A 16,404-nucleotide genomic window follows, 5' to 3' on the forward strand; every position below is an offset into this window, starting at 1 on the left:
TCAACATGCACAGTGAATCACGGATAATAAAGAAATAAAGAAGATTAAACTGTACGCGAAGAAAATCACTCCTCAGCAAAGTCCGAGGAGAATAGTTATTAAATATATTCCTTCAGACTTGGTTACAATTTATGTTCTAAGTTGCCACAGTATCTTTTTCCACCATTTTTTTAGATCCCCTTTCCTTTAGAGGGTCTCTTTCATTATATAGCCCCCTTCAGATGATCTTAGCCTTCTAGTTGTTGGTCGCCCAGACTACTACTTTAGTGCTTGTCCCATCAGACACCTTCCCAAACCCCTTGTGAGTTGTGGCAATCAATGCAACACTGTTCAAGAGTCTTCTCCACATAAATGCGGCCAGGAGGTTTGGTGGTAAGCATTAAATGTGGTGGCAGCCTCCATCCCTTCAGTTAGGGCTGTCCCCTTCCTTGAAATTCCTTCACCTCAGTGTGACCTCCTCTGATAACGTATCACTGAGGCGGCCTTACCGTCCGAGGGCATGATCTCCTCGGAGCTACAGTGGCCTTCTCGGCCTTAGGTATGACACATGGCATGTTCTCTTTATTGAATTTCTATACCCCACATATAATATTGCAAGATTATTATATCAAAATTTTTTATTAGTGTAATTTTTATTAACACTAAAAATATTAACAAGGTAAACACCTGATTAAGCATCTAAAGGTCATTTTTTATCTTGAGTTTTTCTTATTTCTATGAAAAACCATAAGTCCATAACATTCTTAGAAACTAAATATAAGTATATAACAAAACTAGACTATATTTACAATTACAAGAATGTTTGATGAGAATTTGTGCCCCCGAAATGATTGGCTTTGTTTCGAAGAGATATGGTAATGAGTTCTATAGCCAATAATGCAGGATCTTCCTTTTCTAAGTTGGTTGACTTTAGTGGACATGGGATGGAGGGGCTATCAAAGGTTTGTAGTATAGGAGGAAGGTTTTGTATACTTATGGGTGATGGAGATGTATTTGCAAAATGGTTTAAGTCTTGGTCAATTTCGATGATATGGATATGGATATGGAAAAGGAGATGGTTAGAAAAAATTTCCTTATGGGTAGGAGTAGAGTATGAGGTGATAACTGAAGTCAATGTTGTTTTCATTTCAAGGGTTGAGGTTGACTTTTCTGTTTGGTTGGCAGTTGGCCAGTGAGGGAGTTGGTCTCAGCGAAGGTGCAGGTGTCGATCTGGTGGTGCAGGGAGGGGTTGAGGGAAGGATAGTAGAAGAATGCACTACCTAGGGTTGTCAAAGGTTTCCCATAGCGGTCCGCAGCCAGGCTTCGTATTGTTGCTCATCCTTTGATAGTGCGCCACCACTATCGATCTGGAGTTTGCAACAGTCCTTCTCATTGTGGTTTAATAGGCCGCACCAGTAACAAAAAATTGGCATGCGTTCATACTAAAAAGATATCCATAGTGGCTTGGATTTGCCCAAGTTTATGAACCTACCCTGGTGAAAGGTTGGTTGATGTCAATGTTAACTTGGACTCATATATAATGACCACGACATTCACCATTCGGAGACACATCAACTTGCTCCACCATACCCAATATTTTTCCTAGAGTCTCGACATTGTTCTTGGTACTCATACATCAAAGAGGGAGACTATGGGTTTGTATCCAAAAGGATGTCTAAAGAAACATTGCATCATTAGCGAATTTATTGTCCTTGGGTTTGAACAAACCGATCAAATACTTATCAAAAGACCAGGGTCCTTGTGTGAGGATTTTCATGGTGCAATGTCATCGTCGAAAATTATCAAAACTATGTTAGAGCAAAGGTTGCAAACCTCAAAATTCTAAACAAAGGATCGCTCCTTTGTTAGAAGAAAACATAAGGAGGATAAAGTAAATCAACATAAAGAAAAAAAAAGTCAAAAGACCAAATCCCACACTATTCAGTCCATATATAAATTTTTAAGGATAACAATGTAAATCTGCTCATATCCCGCAACCAGTTTCTTTACAATCATGTTGTTTGCCGTTTAACTCTTTCGGGATCGTTTCTTACACCACACACTTTTTCAATAGTATCAAGTTAACCGAGCAACAAAACTAAAAGACTCCACAAAACTGCCATCCAAATGCAATAAAAAACAGTGGTGGCTCCAGGAATTTTTTCCAGGGTGTTCCTTAACAAGTATAAATTACACGATCTAATAAAAATAAAATTTTATATATTGACAACAACAATCAAAAAACACCTAAATACATAAAATTTACAATTGCCTTCTACGAGTTTTCATATTTTGAAATCGTTGCATGATAGTCTCATTATCAATGCTACAAGCTACATCTTTTTCAATATACACAATTAAACAATCATTCATCCACTGATCTCCCATTCAATTGCGCAGTTCATGCTTTATATATTTCATTGCTGAAAAACTTCTTTCTACTGTTGCAGTAGCAACAGGAAGGGTCAAAGTTAACTTCACAAGCAAATAGACTAATGGATAAGTCTTATGCTTCCTTGTGCTCACTAACTTTTCAGCAAGTTCACTAACTCCTTGAAGCTCTAAAAACAAATCATTGTTGCGCATATCAAAAATAAAATTCTGAAGCTGAGAGTCAAGTGCCAAGATATTTGTCCCAGGAAAATCAGATGGATAGAACTTTGCTAGATGTATCAACTTTTCCTTATCAAAAGCCACAAATGAATTACTTGGATTCAAGCAAGCCATACAAAGTAGCAAATCGGTAGTCACCTCTGAAAAACGGTTGTTAAGCTCTTGAAGTTGCATATCTATGACTGTGTAGAATAACTCAACAAGATAATGATGTAAATTTGTATTTTGTTGGGTGTTGCGTCGCGGCCTCCCACTAACTACAAATATTTCATCCATGTTCAAGATAGGAATATCATGTGTGGCACAAAATGAAGACACTCCAGTCAATAAAGATATCCATTCATCATCTCTCATCACTTGCAATCGTTGCTTAGACACTTTAACAAAATCCATAGCATTTACTATATATTGATTTTTTTTTTCCAATGCTATTGACATCTCATTTGTGATCCCTAAAATGTTTTTCATCAAGTGTAGAGCAAAAACAAATTCAAAAGTCAGAATTGACCTCATAATAGATCGAGCTTTAACTTTTTGGTCGGAGAGGCCATCTTCTTCAATAATCTCAAGTACATCAACAACAGCAGAGAACATCAAAATCAAGTTAAGAATAGTCCCATAATATAATCCCCAACGTGTATCACTAGGATGTTTAAGATTTGTCTCTTGATTCAAACCTTGCCCACTTCTACGTACACCCTTCTCTAAATCTTCTTTAATTTTGGCAAATTGTGCATCTCGAGGAGCATCTCGTCTCTTACAAGAGCCTCCAACAACAGTTACTAAATTACTAACCACATAAAAAAATTCAGCAATTTTTATGTGATTTTTAGCAATGACAGCAAGTGTCAATTGAAGTTGATGAGCAAAACAATGGACATAAAATGCTGACTTATTCTCTTTCAAAATTAAAGTTTTGAGACCATTGATATCACCTTGCATATTACTAGTTGCATCATAACCTTGCCCACATAGTCTCAATAAACTCAAATTATATTCACAAAGTAAACATTCAATAGCACATTTGAGTGACCAAGCGGTGATACTTGCTACATGTACAATACCAAGGAACCGCTCTATAATAATTCCTTTTTTGTTCACATAACGAATAACGAGGGCCATTTGTTCTTTCACTGAGATATCACGTGACTCATCAACTAATATTGAAAAAAACCCATTGCCAAGATCCTCGATGATGACTTTGGATGTTTCATGTGCAATTGCATTCACAATGTCTTTTTGAATATCATGATGGGTAAGCTTGCAATTTTTCCAAGTATTTTGCAACACTTCATTAATAGATTCATTGTGATCTCCCAAAAATTGTAGAAGTTCAAGGAAATTTCATTTATCACTTGAACCTTGAGATTCATCGTGACCATGAAAAGCTAATCCTCGGCATAAAAGAAATCTTATACAATCAACTATTGCATTTAATTGAACCCGATATTCAGCTTTATCTTGATTTGATTGTTTAACCAAAACACTTTGAATGTGTTGCTTTTCCTTCAGTAGATCTTCACTCTTCTTGACAGCTTGGTTATGAGCACTATTAACTCTTCCAACATGGGAATCTAACTTCACAAGCTGATTCCAAAGTTTGAATCCCTTCATTACAAAAGTGTCACCTCCTCCTTGCTTACCAACAACTTGCCCAAATAGGTAGCAATAAAAACAAAATGCTGCATCCTTGGCTATACTATATTCCAACCAATTTCTAGTTACACACCATTCGGCTCTAAATCGACGAGGCTTTCCAGAAAAATATGATACAGGGTAATCATAAGGAGGTTGACAAGGGCCTTTTCCTAAATAACATATTCTTATTTCATCATGATTATTAGGATGATAAGATGATATCTTTTCTCGTAGCCCAGGATCTAAAAGAAGATTTTCTAAGTTAAAGTCAACACGAATTCGCTTAGAAGATGAAGATGAATCTTGCACAGGAGATGAATCTTGGGTACGTGGTTTTCTTATCAAGTATTTGTCCATAATTCTAGCAAAAGAATAAACAATAAACTATAAGTTTATAAGTTTATTTGAAATATTAATAAAATTATTAATTATTGTTGTTTAGTTGTTTCATTAATTTGTTTGTCTTTTATAAAGTATAATTTGTTATATTATTGTTTCATTAATTATAAAATTATTAATTGTTGTTTAGCCTAACATAATTTAATTTGCTTGTCTTTTATAATGTATTGGTTAATTAAATTATTAATTATTGTTTATTAATTTTTTTCCAAATTAATTATTGATTAATTAAATTATTATTTATTAGTTGCACATTACACTAAAAGAGTCAGTCATGTGCACATTACACTAAAAGAGTCAGTCATGTGCACATTACATTACTCAACAGACAAGCTTACCAATCTGAAAATTTCACAATCACAATTTCACAAATCACAATAACAGTACACTAAAAGACAATTAATATCTCACCAAACAGTCCAACACCAACACACACAAACCAACGGATAAGAATGAAGATAAAGCCAAAATGCCAAATTCAAAAAGTCAAAAAATTATTAAAGTTAAAGGTCCACTCACTGAGTGCTTCAAACAATCACTTTTTTTTTTTTTTTTGAAAGGTGCTTTAGCCAATCACAGTTCACAGTGTTCAAATAAAGACTAAAGTTAATAAAGAGAAAGAGAGAGAGACTCATAAGATTATTTCATTATTTCATTTCATATTTGAGAGAGAGAGAGAGAGAGAGAGAGAGTCAGAGACTTCGACAGAGTCAGAGAGAAAAAGAGAGAGAAATACCTGTGCGACGACGACGATGTGCGAGTGTGACGACGATGATGATGAGCGACTGCGACGCAGCGATTGGAACTGGGCCGATCTCCATCTCCAATGCGATGAGGCCAGGGGCGACGATGTCCGATGAGGCTGAGCGATTTCAACTGGACTGGAGCTGGACCGATCTCCGTCTCCGATGCGATGAGGGGCAATGATGTCCGATGAGCGATTACGCCGTTGCTCTATTTTTTCTTTTTAGGTTTGCTTTAGCTTTAGTGATTTCTTTTTCTTTTTTTTGAGAAAAGCTTTAGTGATTTCTAATGTACTAAACTACCGATTTGAGGTTTCTAATCTGTATTAAGGGTTTTTTTTTTTTTTTTTTTTTTTGAGAAACCGTGGGTTTGCTTCCTCTGTAATTTGTTGGGCTTGCCATGGGCTTAATGTTGGGCTTGCCAGTTGCCGTTCGTTGTTTTGCTCTGTTACATTTTTTTTTTTTTTTTCATATTTTAGTTGAATTTTTTTTGGGCTTTTTTTTTTTGCTTGAAAGTAGAACAAATAATTTTTTTTTTATTTATAATTTCAGGGTGTTCCTTATTTTGATTGAGAGTGTTCCTATTTTTTTTAAGGGTACAAAAATAAAAATAAAAATTAATTATTATATATAAATTTTTTTTTTCAAGAAACACCCTCAGCATAACGTGGCGCCACCACTGATAAAAACCGTTCAAACTCGCACTTTTTATATATAGATTAAGATTAAGATATAAGATAAGGGCTCAGCCTAAAATAAATAAAAACAGAAATGATTTAGAAAAATAAAGCACGATGCTTTGAAAGTAAAATAAAAAAAACACAATAAGTTCATGGCATACTATCTATAATAACATCATCAATTATTCGACCCAATGAAAAGTGGGAAGATCCACCATCCATCAAGGCCTTCCTACCTTTTTCGGTCATCTCCTTCACATTTTTCCTAATCTTGCTGTCATTCTCCATTAGTTGCTTTATTCCTCTTTCAATCTCCTCAGAAGTCACAATAATTTGGTTATCAGTATATTCTGTTCGATAATCGAACGTGATCTCCGCAGCTAAATCCATCTCCTTGATCATCTCAAAGGCATTAAACTGTTGTTCAGCATAGAGTGGCCATGTAGCAATTGGCACACCAAACCAAAGGCTTTCCAATATTGAATTCCACCCACAATGCGATACAAAGCCTCCAATTGCAGGATGTGATAAGATTGCCACTTGTGGAGCCCATCCAATGATCTTTCCAATCCTAGCCGTCCGATCCAAAAATCCTTCTGGCAAGATTTCCTCCAAATTCTCATACTCAGTGGGAAATGCAAGCTTACCCTTTGGAGGGGGTCGGCGTAGGGACCACAAAAATGGAAACCCACCTCGTTCTAATGCATTTGCAATCTCCTTCACTTGATTGTCACCAAAACCTCCCCTACTCCCAAAGCACAAGAACACCACAGATGATTGAGGCTGATCATCAAGCCATTTCATGATATCGGACCTTTGATCACCCGACCCCACATGACTATCTTCACCGTTCAAGTTCAAGATTGGTCCCACAGGGTAAACAGGTGGAGTATTTGTAACATCAGAAAATGAGTGAATTGCATAGGATTCGAGTTCCAAAAACGTGTTCACAATGATACCTTTAGTTTCTCTCCACCTTCTAGCATAATCAAGGATCAGAGTGCCCCCTTCTCTGTCGAGCACCACATCAGGCAAGACCCTAGCTGGGATTGGGTTCACAAAACTTGACAAGACCAACTCAGCATCTGAGTCTTTGAACTCAGTTATATCCTGCTTTTGCTCATCACGAAGGGTTTGGAGATGAAGCATGAGACTGAGAAAGCTTGCACTCGATGGGAAAAACAAATAAGTAGGTACCCCAAAGTCATTAGCCACGTCTACCATAGATGAACAGAACATGTCGACCACAAATCCGGCCAGTCGAGGAGAGTTAGAACCTGACCTTGACTCTTTGAGCTTAGTAACAGCTTCTTTAACATGGGGTTTCTGACTTTCAATGAATGAAGAAACGAAAACCATGGGGTTGGTATCTTGTTTGAAAGAAGTTTGAGGGAGATCAATAAACTGTATACATTCAGTATATGAGGAATCATTGAGAGATTCGATGTAGGCGGCCAGCTTGGAATCTATTGAAAGTCTCATGATGAGGACTGTGATACAGAGCCTGTCATCTCGAGCAACGAGAAGCTTTGCGATCTCCAGTATTGAAACCAAGTGACCCATACCCGGTGAAGAAACGAAAACTAGCTCTGCTTTCTTCATTGGACACACTGGAGAGTGAAAATATCAGAGATGTGTAGAATGCTCACCCCCTTCTTCCCTTTGACTGTATATAAAAAATCTCTTAGATTCTTTATAGCCAAGGATGACGTCATGGCTTTGCTGGGATTTATATAAATAAACCTTACATAAAGGCTACAGGAGTCAAGATTCTTTCGAATGAGCTGGAGTCAATGGGCATGAGACCTGCTTCTGAAAGGCAAATACCTCTAAAAGGCAAATGGGCACTACGATGTCTTATGTGCCTAGAGATTTTCCCTTCTGGATACAGGGTAATTGGTGGGATATATTTATGATGTCTTTTATCTATCGAAATGTGGAAACATCCTGTCCACGTATACATAATTGAAAAATGCAAGGATTTTTCTCATATTAATCACATTGGTGTTAAAACATTTAGCTTTTAGCATTTAAAAAATGTATTTTATTTATTTTACCACTTTACTTTACAATACACTCAATATCAAAAAAATTTAATTTTAAATTCATCCCATTAAAATAATATAAATAATAAAGTGAAGGAGAAGAGAGCAAGTGATCAGTGAGACACAGGGGAATAAAAATAATAAAGTGAGAAAAGAGATAGTACTGCAAAGAGAGAGCATTTCGCCTTATTTTCATGGCGAGAATTTGGCAACATTTCGGGACAGATTTGTCATAGCACACAAAACATTATTCTCACCAATTTTTCGCTATGAGAATATGGCAAAAAGATGCCCCATTTTCGAGGTGAAAATTTGGCAGAGTTTCATGTTTGGTGTGCTATAGCACACTGGTAAGGTTTCATGCTTGTGTATACGGCATGCGTTAATATATTCATACTAAGGCAAACTGGAGCTCACTAAAGCATTAAACACGTTGACGCATGTCGCATACACAGGGAAAGCAATGTCACTAGCTGACACAGATCAAAGACAATCATACTGCGATAATCATGCACACAATGTAGCATGAATATACATCACAAGGGTAGTACCCTCCCAACCAAGTGAGTCTATCATACAAAGTGCATGACCATATTTAAACAAGTAGATATATATATATATATATATGCACATAGTCTTCGGATATACAATGATCACTTTCTCTCTCCAGTTTTTTCTAATCTCCCTTCCAGGATGATCTCCCTTCCCATATATAGCTACTTGGATTGTAGCCTAGCTTTCCACTTAGAGGACTATTAATCCCTCCTTAGATCTGGTGGTGGTAGAATATGCTAGAGATTGTGAGGGAATTGTTTATGGGTCATTCTGCCATTAATGTGGTAGGTTGAGTTGGTACAGTGCATTAAATGTGGAGGTGATGGATGCTTTATTTGGAAGCCTCCGCCTTCCCTTGATTATACGTCACTACTTCCTTTCTTGGCCTTCACCCTTATGGCCTTGTTGGTTTGTCTTCGGTCTCTTGAGGAATGTCTACTTCTTAGGCTCCTCAAGTGGTTTGCCTTCCTCGGTTTCACTTACTGGACTCTCCAAATTGTGTTGGGCCTGATGTAATGAATAGTTGGGCTCAACTACTCCTCAAGTTGAGCCCATTGGGCGATCTTCCCTCTTCAAGCTTCCCCCTCCCACAATAGTCCCCTAAAACTCCACTCCCTTTGCCGCTTGGGGGAGTGGGGTTTTGTTAGGAGATGGAGGAGTTGGCACGCTCTGGGCGCATTCCCACATAGGAACTTCTTTTCAATTTCCCTAAACACAATCCTGATACTTTGGTTTCCTCAACCTTGCAATTAATGCTGCAGATGGCTTCATGTCCCCGACGTTCTATGGTAAGATAAAGATCCTACTGTTGATGTTTTTCGGAGTAAATGGGTGGGAAAAATACCGCTCACTTTTCATCCCTATATAAAGGAAGGTGGAGGTCATTCTTCCCACTTTCAAAAAAAATTACTTTACCTTTAGAAAGGCTACTCAAGGAGTCCAACTTCCTATACTCGTAAATGTTTCAAGCTTTTGCTTAGTGTAGATTTTTTTCTTCTTCTTCTTCTTCTTCTTTAGGATGGGTAGATGTGCTAGCTTAGTAAACACTCCCAAAAATAGAGAGACTTTCAAGGCTAGGTATGATATTCCTGCCAACGTAACCATACAACATTGCGAATTAGGGGATTGGTACACCAAAAGGCAAACTGAGGATGTAGTTATCCCAATGACAATCTTTATAGAAGGAGGGATGAGGATCCCTATGCATGGAGTTATGAGGGACTTCCTTAACTTCTTTAGGATCTACCCCACCTAGTGTTCCCCAAATCTTTTTCGAGTAGTGTGTAGTGTAGCTCAGCTGAACAACAAGATAGGTGTGGTCCTCACCCATCACCCATCATGATATCAATTAGGTATATAGTTGTCAGGATAACATAGACACGGGGTTTTACCTTAGGACTAGGGTTTCTGTGGTTAGGTTGATCTCCTGTCTTCCTGAAACAAACAAGGGCTTGGATAAGGACTTCTTGATCATTTCGGGAGACTGGCACGATGGATATCATTGCTCTATCAGAGATGGAACACCAGGGGGTTAATTAGGGGCCTAGGAGTTCAACACCACAAATATCTTAAAGGCCTAAGAGCCACATTGATTTCTAGGCACTTATGTGGAATTCAGACAAATAAAAAGTTCGTTTAACATTTAAAGAACTAATTTTAAATAAGGTAAGTGTCCCAAGGGATCGGACTTTGTCAAGGTTGTATTTTACTCGTTTAATCAAGAATTAATTGAGCATTAATTTACCCAAGCCAATTGAACCAACCGAGGTTATGTTTAACCCTTAGATTATTTTAGGAGTTAATTTACCCATGAAAAATGACTCGAAGAGTCAAACCTAGCCAAGGTTCTATTTGTTAGGATGTGTGCCCTTAAATCCTATTGTATGATGCTATGTATGACATTATGTATGACTTAATGTTATAATTAATAAAGTTCTTTTATTATTATCTAAAATAATGATAACATGAATATTTGGACATTATGACATAGTCCATGAGATGCATAGTATGTGATTTATGTGAAAAGTCACAGAAAATATAAATCACAAGTTCTTTGTAAACTTAGAATTATAGTTCATAGTCGGTGATGAAATTAGGCATTTCATCTGCAAAGACTATAACATATCAACTAAGATGATTTGTCTTGATCATGGAAGTGGAGACTTCTAGTTGGTATATTGATATGTTTTAAAAGTTAACACATATTGAACTAGACCGCTGTGAGATTTATTATTCTCCTAACGACTGTCAAATGAATAATAAATCTTACGACTTCTATTTACATGAACTCTTAATCCTGAGAGGATAATGGACATGATCATGAAATATACGTTGCTTTGAGATATCAGGAGTGAGATCTAAAGTCACGATCAAAACCTTAGTATGTTGGGTAGCCACATTTAGTGTTGATGGAACATATATTCTTAAGATGGAATTCATAATCTCTTAACGGACATATAAAATATTCCCTTGAGATAAGTTTAATGGGTTTGATTATTCAGAGTGTTAGGCCTAACCACTTTAGTAAGGAGATACTAAAGTATATATTTATGAAATTGGATTTCATAAATATATGGTAAATAAGTTAAAGGATTAAACTGAGTACTCAAGGATTAAGATGTAGTAATCTTCAAAGTGGCAATCTACATTCATGACTTTGTATTACTACGAATATTTTATGAAGGGGTTGCATGTATAATAAAGTCTTGGAATACAATTTATTAATAAGGCCTAGAGTGCAATTATATTTATATAGTGGCATTAAATATAATTAATGGTAACTTTGGACTTGTTAAGAGTTGACAAAAAAGCCCAATGCCCATTGGAGCTAGTGTCTTACTGGTCCCTTTTAGTCCCACTCCAAGCCACACACTAAAGCCCAATTGGAAAAACCCAATAGGCCAGCTCAATTAGATAATCAATTAGATATTAAGGGAGAAACATACATAATTTTATATATGATACATCATTGTGAAATGGTGTGTATGTGTGAGTGAAGCCACTCAATTATTCTCCCTTGGAAACTGATTGAGAGACCACACTTCTTGAGCATAAAGTGGAATTGGAGTGAAGATTAAAATGTTCCCAAGTACTTTTAATCTTTTGTTTTGAATTTCACCACACCAAGGTATGTTATCTTGTTCTTAAATTCTGAAATTTACGTAGTGCATGTTGTCAATCATGAACGAAATAAATTCATGTTTGTTGCTTTTGCTGTGTGTTTTGTATGAGATACAAAACCAGATTTTCCAACACTATTTAACCCTTAGATTATTTTAGGAGTTAATTTACTCAAGGCAGGTGACCTGAGGAGTCGAACCTAGCCAAGATTCTGTTTAACCCTTAAATTTAATTAAGAGTTAATTTACCCAAGACAGGTAATTGAGGAGTTGAACCTAGCTGAGGTTATGCTTAACCCTTACATTATTTTAGGAGTTAATTTACCAAAGGCAGGTGACCCGAGGAGTCGAACCTAGCCAAGGCTCTATTTAACACTTAGATTTAAATAAGAGACTAATGGAGGGAATGACCCCCTATTGTTCTAGATCTAGCTTTAGATCTTGACAAGCTTAGCAGTGGTAACACATCAAGATAAAGAAAATTTAAATTAGACACAGGTCATGATTAACATCAGTCCTTTTCGTTAATAATAGTACCTACGTAAATTATTTACATTCCATGGCTAGGGAAGTGGGATTTTGTCTAAGTCTTCCAATAGATTAGCCCCCGTGCCTTCCACCAACGTGACCTGATAGGGCCCTACCCAGTTGGGGCCTAGCTTCCTCCATGCTGAGTTCTTCATGTTTCCCTCGACCTTTCTTAGGACCAGGTCCTTGGGTAAAAATGCTCTCATCTTGATGCCTTTATCATACCCTTGTCTGAGCCTTTGTTGGTAATCAGCTAACTTGATGTTAGCCACTTCCTTTCTTTCTTTAATCATATCAAAGCTGGTGGAGAGGAGTTTCTTGTTTAAGTTACTATCGAACTGGTCAGTCCTCATCGTTAGGAACCCCGTCTCTAGGGGAATAACTGCCTCGGAACCATAATTCATAGAAAATGGGGTTTCACTTGTCAACCTCCTCGGCATAGTGCGATATGCCCATAGAACCTGAGGTAGTTCATCCACCCACTTGCCTTTTGCCTCATCCAATATTTTCTTCAATCCATCCACTATAACCTTGTTGGTGGCCACGGCTTGTCCATTGCTCTGCAAGTAGGCAGGTGTAGAATACCTGTTCCTTATCCCTAATTCACAACAGTATCATCAAAAAGTTTTGCTATCGAATTTGAGTCCATTGTCTGAGATGAGAGTGTGTGGTATGCCAAATCTTGTGACAATATTCCACCAAACAAACCTTTTCACATCTTGATCTTTGATGTTGGAGAGGGGTTTTGCTTCAACCCACTTTTTGAAGTAATCAATCCCGATAAGGATCCATCTTCGGTTTACTGTTGCCTTTTGGAATGGCCTGACAATATCTAATCCCTATTGCACCAAGGGCTACAAACTGGAAAGAGGGTTGAGGATCCCTCATGGCTAATGGATGTTTGGGGCATACTTTTGGCATTGGTCACACTTCTTAACAAACTCCTAAGTGGACTTATGCATGCTAGGCCACCAATACCCTTGAGTGAGAACTCTATGCGACAAAGACCTTCCCTCTGTGTGACTACCATAGACTTCTTCATGAAGTTCTTCTAACAAAACTTCTACTGCCTCAGGATGTATGCATAACTGATAGAGGTCTGAGTAAGAGCATTTATACAATTTTTGCTCCTCAGACAACCAATATCGTGGTGCCTTCCTTCTAATCTTCTTAGCCTCTGCTCTATCCTCGGGGAGTGTTCCCCTCTCAATAAATGATACCACTAGGTCCATCCAGCTCTAACCGACGTGCACCACGTTTACTAGTATAGGAGTTTTGCTGTCATGACTTGGGGTTGGTAGATTTTCTACTATTACGACCCTTGGCAAGCTATCTCCTATGGAAGTTGTGAGTGTCTACAACTACTTGAGGGGTGCTCTTAAAAAGAGATTTGGGTGCATTAAGGCACCTCTCTTTTGGGTAGTGGTGTAAAGTCGCCACTTATTTTTTATACAAAAAAATAAGAAAAAGTAAATACAATTACATATTCAAAATTCATCAAATGTCATTGATTGAATAAAAAAAAAAGTAAATTTGGTAGATTGACTTTACAAGGCTTTGGTCCTAGTTACAATCTATGCCAAAAAATACAAAGCTTTGGTCCTAGTTACATTCTACCAAAATTAAAGACAAAACACTAATCTACTAACCAAAATCCTAAGTTCGGGGGCTAGGGTACGGAATAGGAAGGTGTCAGGCACCCATTCCGCCCAAACAAAGTCTAGTCTTCTAGACTCTAATGACCATTATATACCCTTTTTGTATGATGTTGAATGATATGTTATAACACACATGAAAAACACTTGACAAAATTAATTTAAATAACTTTTCCTTATGAATAATGACCTTTTTTTAAAGAAAAATCAAATATGTTTTGAAAAGTAAAAAAAAAAAATGAGACTTGATTTGTAAAAATCATATATGTTTTTGTAAAAGGTAGAAAGAAAGATCTTATCAAGAAAAATCAAATCTATTGTTGGTAGAGTTAAAAAAATGAGATTTGACTTTTAAAAATCAAATCTGTTTTTAATAAGGATAAAAAAAAAAAGATTTTGTTAAAAAGAATTAGATTTGTTTTGAAAAGTTAAAAAAAAAAAAATTTGAGATTTGATTTGTAAAAATCAGATCTATTTTTGAAAGTAAATACAAAAGACTTTTAAAAGAGGATTCGCATTCATGAGACAAACTTACTATGCATGCATCACATATTAAAAAGAAATACTTTAACCTAAATCTTAATTCCTTCTTTGAAATTTCAAAATCTGCTATTTTAAAAAGGAAAACTTTTTCAAAAAAAATTTCAAATCTGTATTTAAAGAAAATACAGTTCAGTTTTGTGACATAAAAGAATTCAAATTTGTATTTAATGAAAATACAAACCAGTTTTGCAACTAAAAAAAATAAAGATCTGTACTTAATGAAAATACAGACCAGTTTTATGACAAGAAAAAAAATACAGATTTGTATTTAATGAAAATAGGGATCAGTTCTGAGACTAGAAAAAATTCAGATCTATATTTAATGAAAATACAGATCAGTTTTGAGTTTTTAAAAAGAAAGGTTTTGATGATCATTAGCAGATTTTGAAGTCGAAGAAAAAAATTAAAACAAACAATCAACTAAAGAACATGTCAACTACAGTTTCAACAAAATCTAAGCATGGCAATCATGTATTAAGAACAAGGCACAAAAAAATCAAACATATTAACTGCATTCATGCAATGAACAACTGCAACATACTAATTAATGGAAAGAAAAAAAAACAACATATAGAAGAATATAACTAAATACCTCTTGCATGAGCATGCTCTTCAAATAAAAGAATACTTTAGAAATCAAAGAAGTTTTCACTTCTTTGAGGTCTAAAATATTTTACTTACAAAAAAGAAGTTTTTAAAGCAAAAGCCTCCAGTACATCTTTAACGTAAGGAGAGCAGAGAAGTCAGAAAAGAATAGCCCTTAATAATGATATTTTCCCTCTATTTATAGAGGTTGGGATGCTTAAAAAATAAGTTGAATGAGATTAGATACGAATTGGAATGCAACCTTATCTCTAAAAATCTGAAAAAGATAGGCTTTATCTTAATCAGGAAGCTCCTAGGCCGGGCCGAGCATTTGGGCCAGTCAACACTTGGGAAGTGCCGATCAGCACTCCAAGAGTACCAACAGGCCCTCTTAGGTGCTAGGCCCGTGTGCTAGTTTTGGTTCGATTTGGACTCCTTTTTTAAGGATTTTTAGTCGAAAATTGCACTTAGACACGTTTTTTTATTCGTATTCTTAAAATTAATTCATTTTTCTTGATATTTAGGTCTTGAAAGTGATAATTATCTTATAGATAAATATTCCAAAAAGACTTGATTATCTATAACTTCTTTGATATCTGATTATCCACTTTATTCTCATGCAAGAAGGCCTATTTTTGACACTAACCAACAACCAATCACAAAATTATTTAATTAATTTTAATTGTTTAACCAATCAGAATTAATTTAAATTAATCATGCATGATCGATTCCACCCAAAACAATGCATGCAAACCGTGAAGACTTGATCATGTGATATCTTTCAATCTAACGGTCTAATTTGGGAATTGGGCATACCGTCACGACCGTTAGAATCTCAAGACCATTTTTATGATATGCAATGAGTGAATTAATGTATGTAATGCAAATCTAAATTTTGGGTATATGAATGGTCACTCTAGTCATCTTCTAAGATTAAATTATGGGTAAAAAATTGAGTGTCTATAGGATGCCCCTCATTAACAGATCTTGCAAAGCGAATGTCAATATAAAAAAAAGACACCGATTTTAGCGGCCATGATTTAATCGAGGTTGACTTTTAAAAGATTACCTAGCCCTAGAACCTAAAACCCTGGGAACATAGAATTATTGTTTTGAAAAGTGGGAACTGCAAATACTTGATCTACATGATAATTGATAAACCAGAATTGAATCTTAAAATCTGAGGTGACTGATAGGCTTCTCTATCTCAATGCACATGTGGGGGGCGACTAAGAGGCTTCTCTATCTTGATTTGAAGGGGAGGTAACCAAAAGGCTTCCCTATCGTCAAACTTAGGGCAATTGAAAGGCTTCTCTATCTCA

The 16,404-nt window shown here is 36.2% G+C and overlaps 2 protein-coding genes across 2 annotated transcripts; both read right to left on the reverse strand.

Annotated features, from left to right (window-relative positions):
• Positions 1-2,367: 2,367 nt before the first annotated feature.
• Positions 2,368-5,450, reverse strand: LOC142616297 (uncharacterized). Its single transcript, XM_075789176.1, has 4 exons — positions 5,366-5,450; positions 4,011-4,472; positions 3,528-3,905; positions 2,368-3,374 (listed from the first exon to the last, which is right to left on the reverse strand). Exons 1-4 carry the CDS (start codon positions 5,448-5,450, stop codon positions 2,368-2,370), a joined length of 1,932 nt encoding a protein of 643 aa, XP_075645291.1.
• Positions 5,451-6,052: 602 nt separating this feature from the next.
• Positions 6,053-7,886, reverse strand: LOC142618059 (anthocyanidin 3-O-glucosyltransferase 2-like). Its single transcript, XM_075791029.1, has one exon. The coding sequence runs from the start codon at positions 7,652-7,654 to the stop codon at positions 6,203-6,205; it is 1,452 nt and encodes a 483-aa protein (XP_075647144.1). The 5' UTR covers positions 7,655-7,886; the 3' UTR covers positions 6,053-6,202.
• Positions 7,887-16,404: the final 8,518 nt, after the last annotated feature.

The sequence above is a fragment of the Castanea sativa genome, chromosome 11 (genome assembly GCF_040712315.1).
Source record: "Castanea sativa cultivar Marrone di Chiusa Pesio chromosome 11, ASM4071231v1".
NCBI classification, from domain to species: Eukaryota; Viridiplantae; Streptophyta; class Magnoliopsida; order Fagales; family Fagaceae; genus Castanea; species Castanea sativa.

Excerpts from the sequence above, each read along its gene's own strand:
- LOC142616297 (XM_075789176.1), bottom strand. The coding sequence starts at position 5,450 with ATGGAGATCGGCCCAGTTCCAATCGCTGCGTCGCAGTCGCTCATCATC. Across the intron at positions 4,473-5,365 it reads ACATCGTCGTCGTCGCACAG|ATCCTGGGCTACGAGAAAAG; the intron begins GTATTTCTCTCT and ends ATCTTCTTTTAG. Across the intron at positions 3,906-4,010 it reads ATTAAATGCAATAGTTGATT|ATCACAATGAATCTATTAAT; the intron begins GTATAAGATTTC and ends AATTTTTGGGAG.
- LOC142618059 (XM_075791029.1), bottom strand. The coding sequence starts at position 7,654 with ATGAAGAAAGCAGAGCTAGTTTTCGTTTCTTCACCGGGTATGGGTCAC.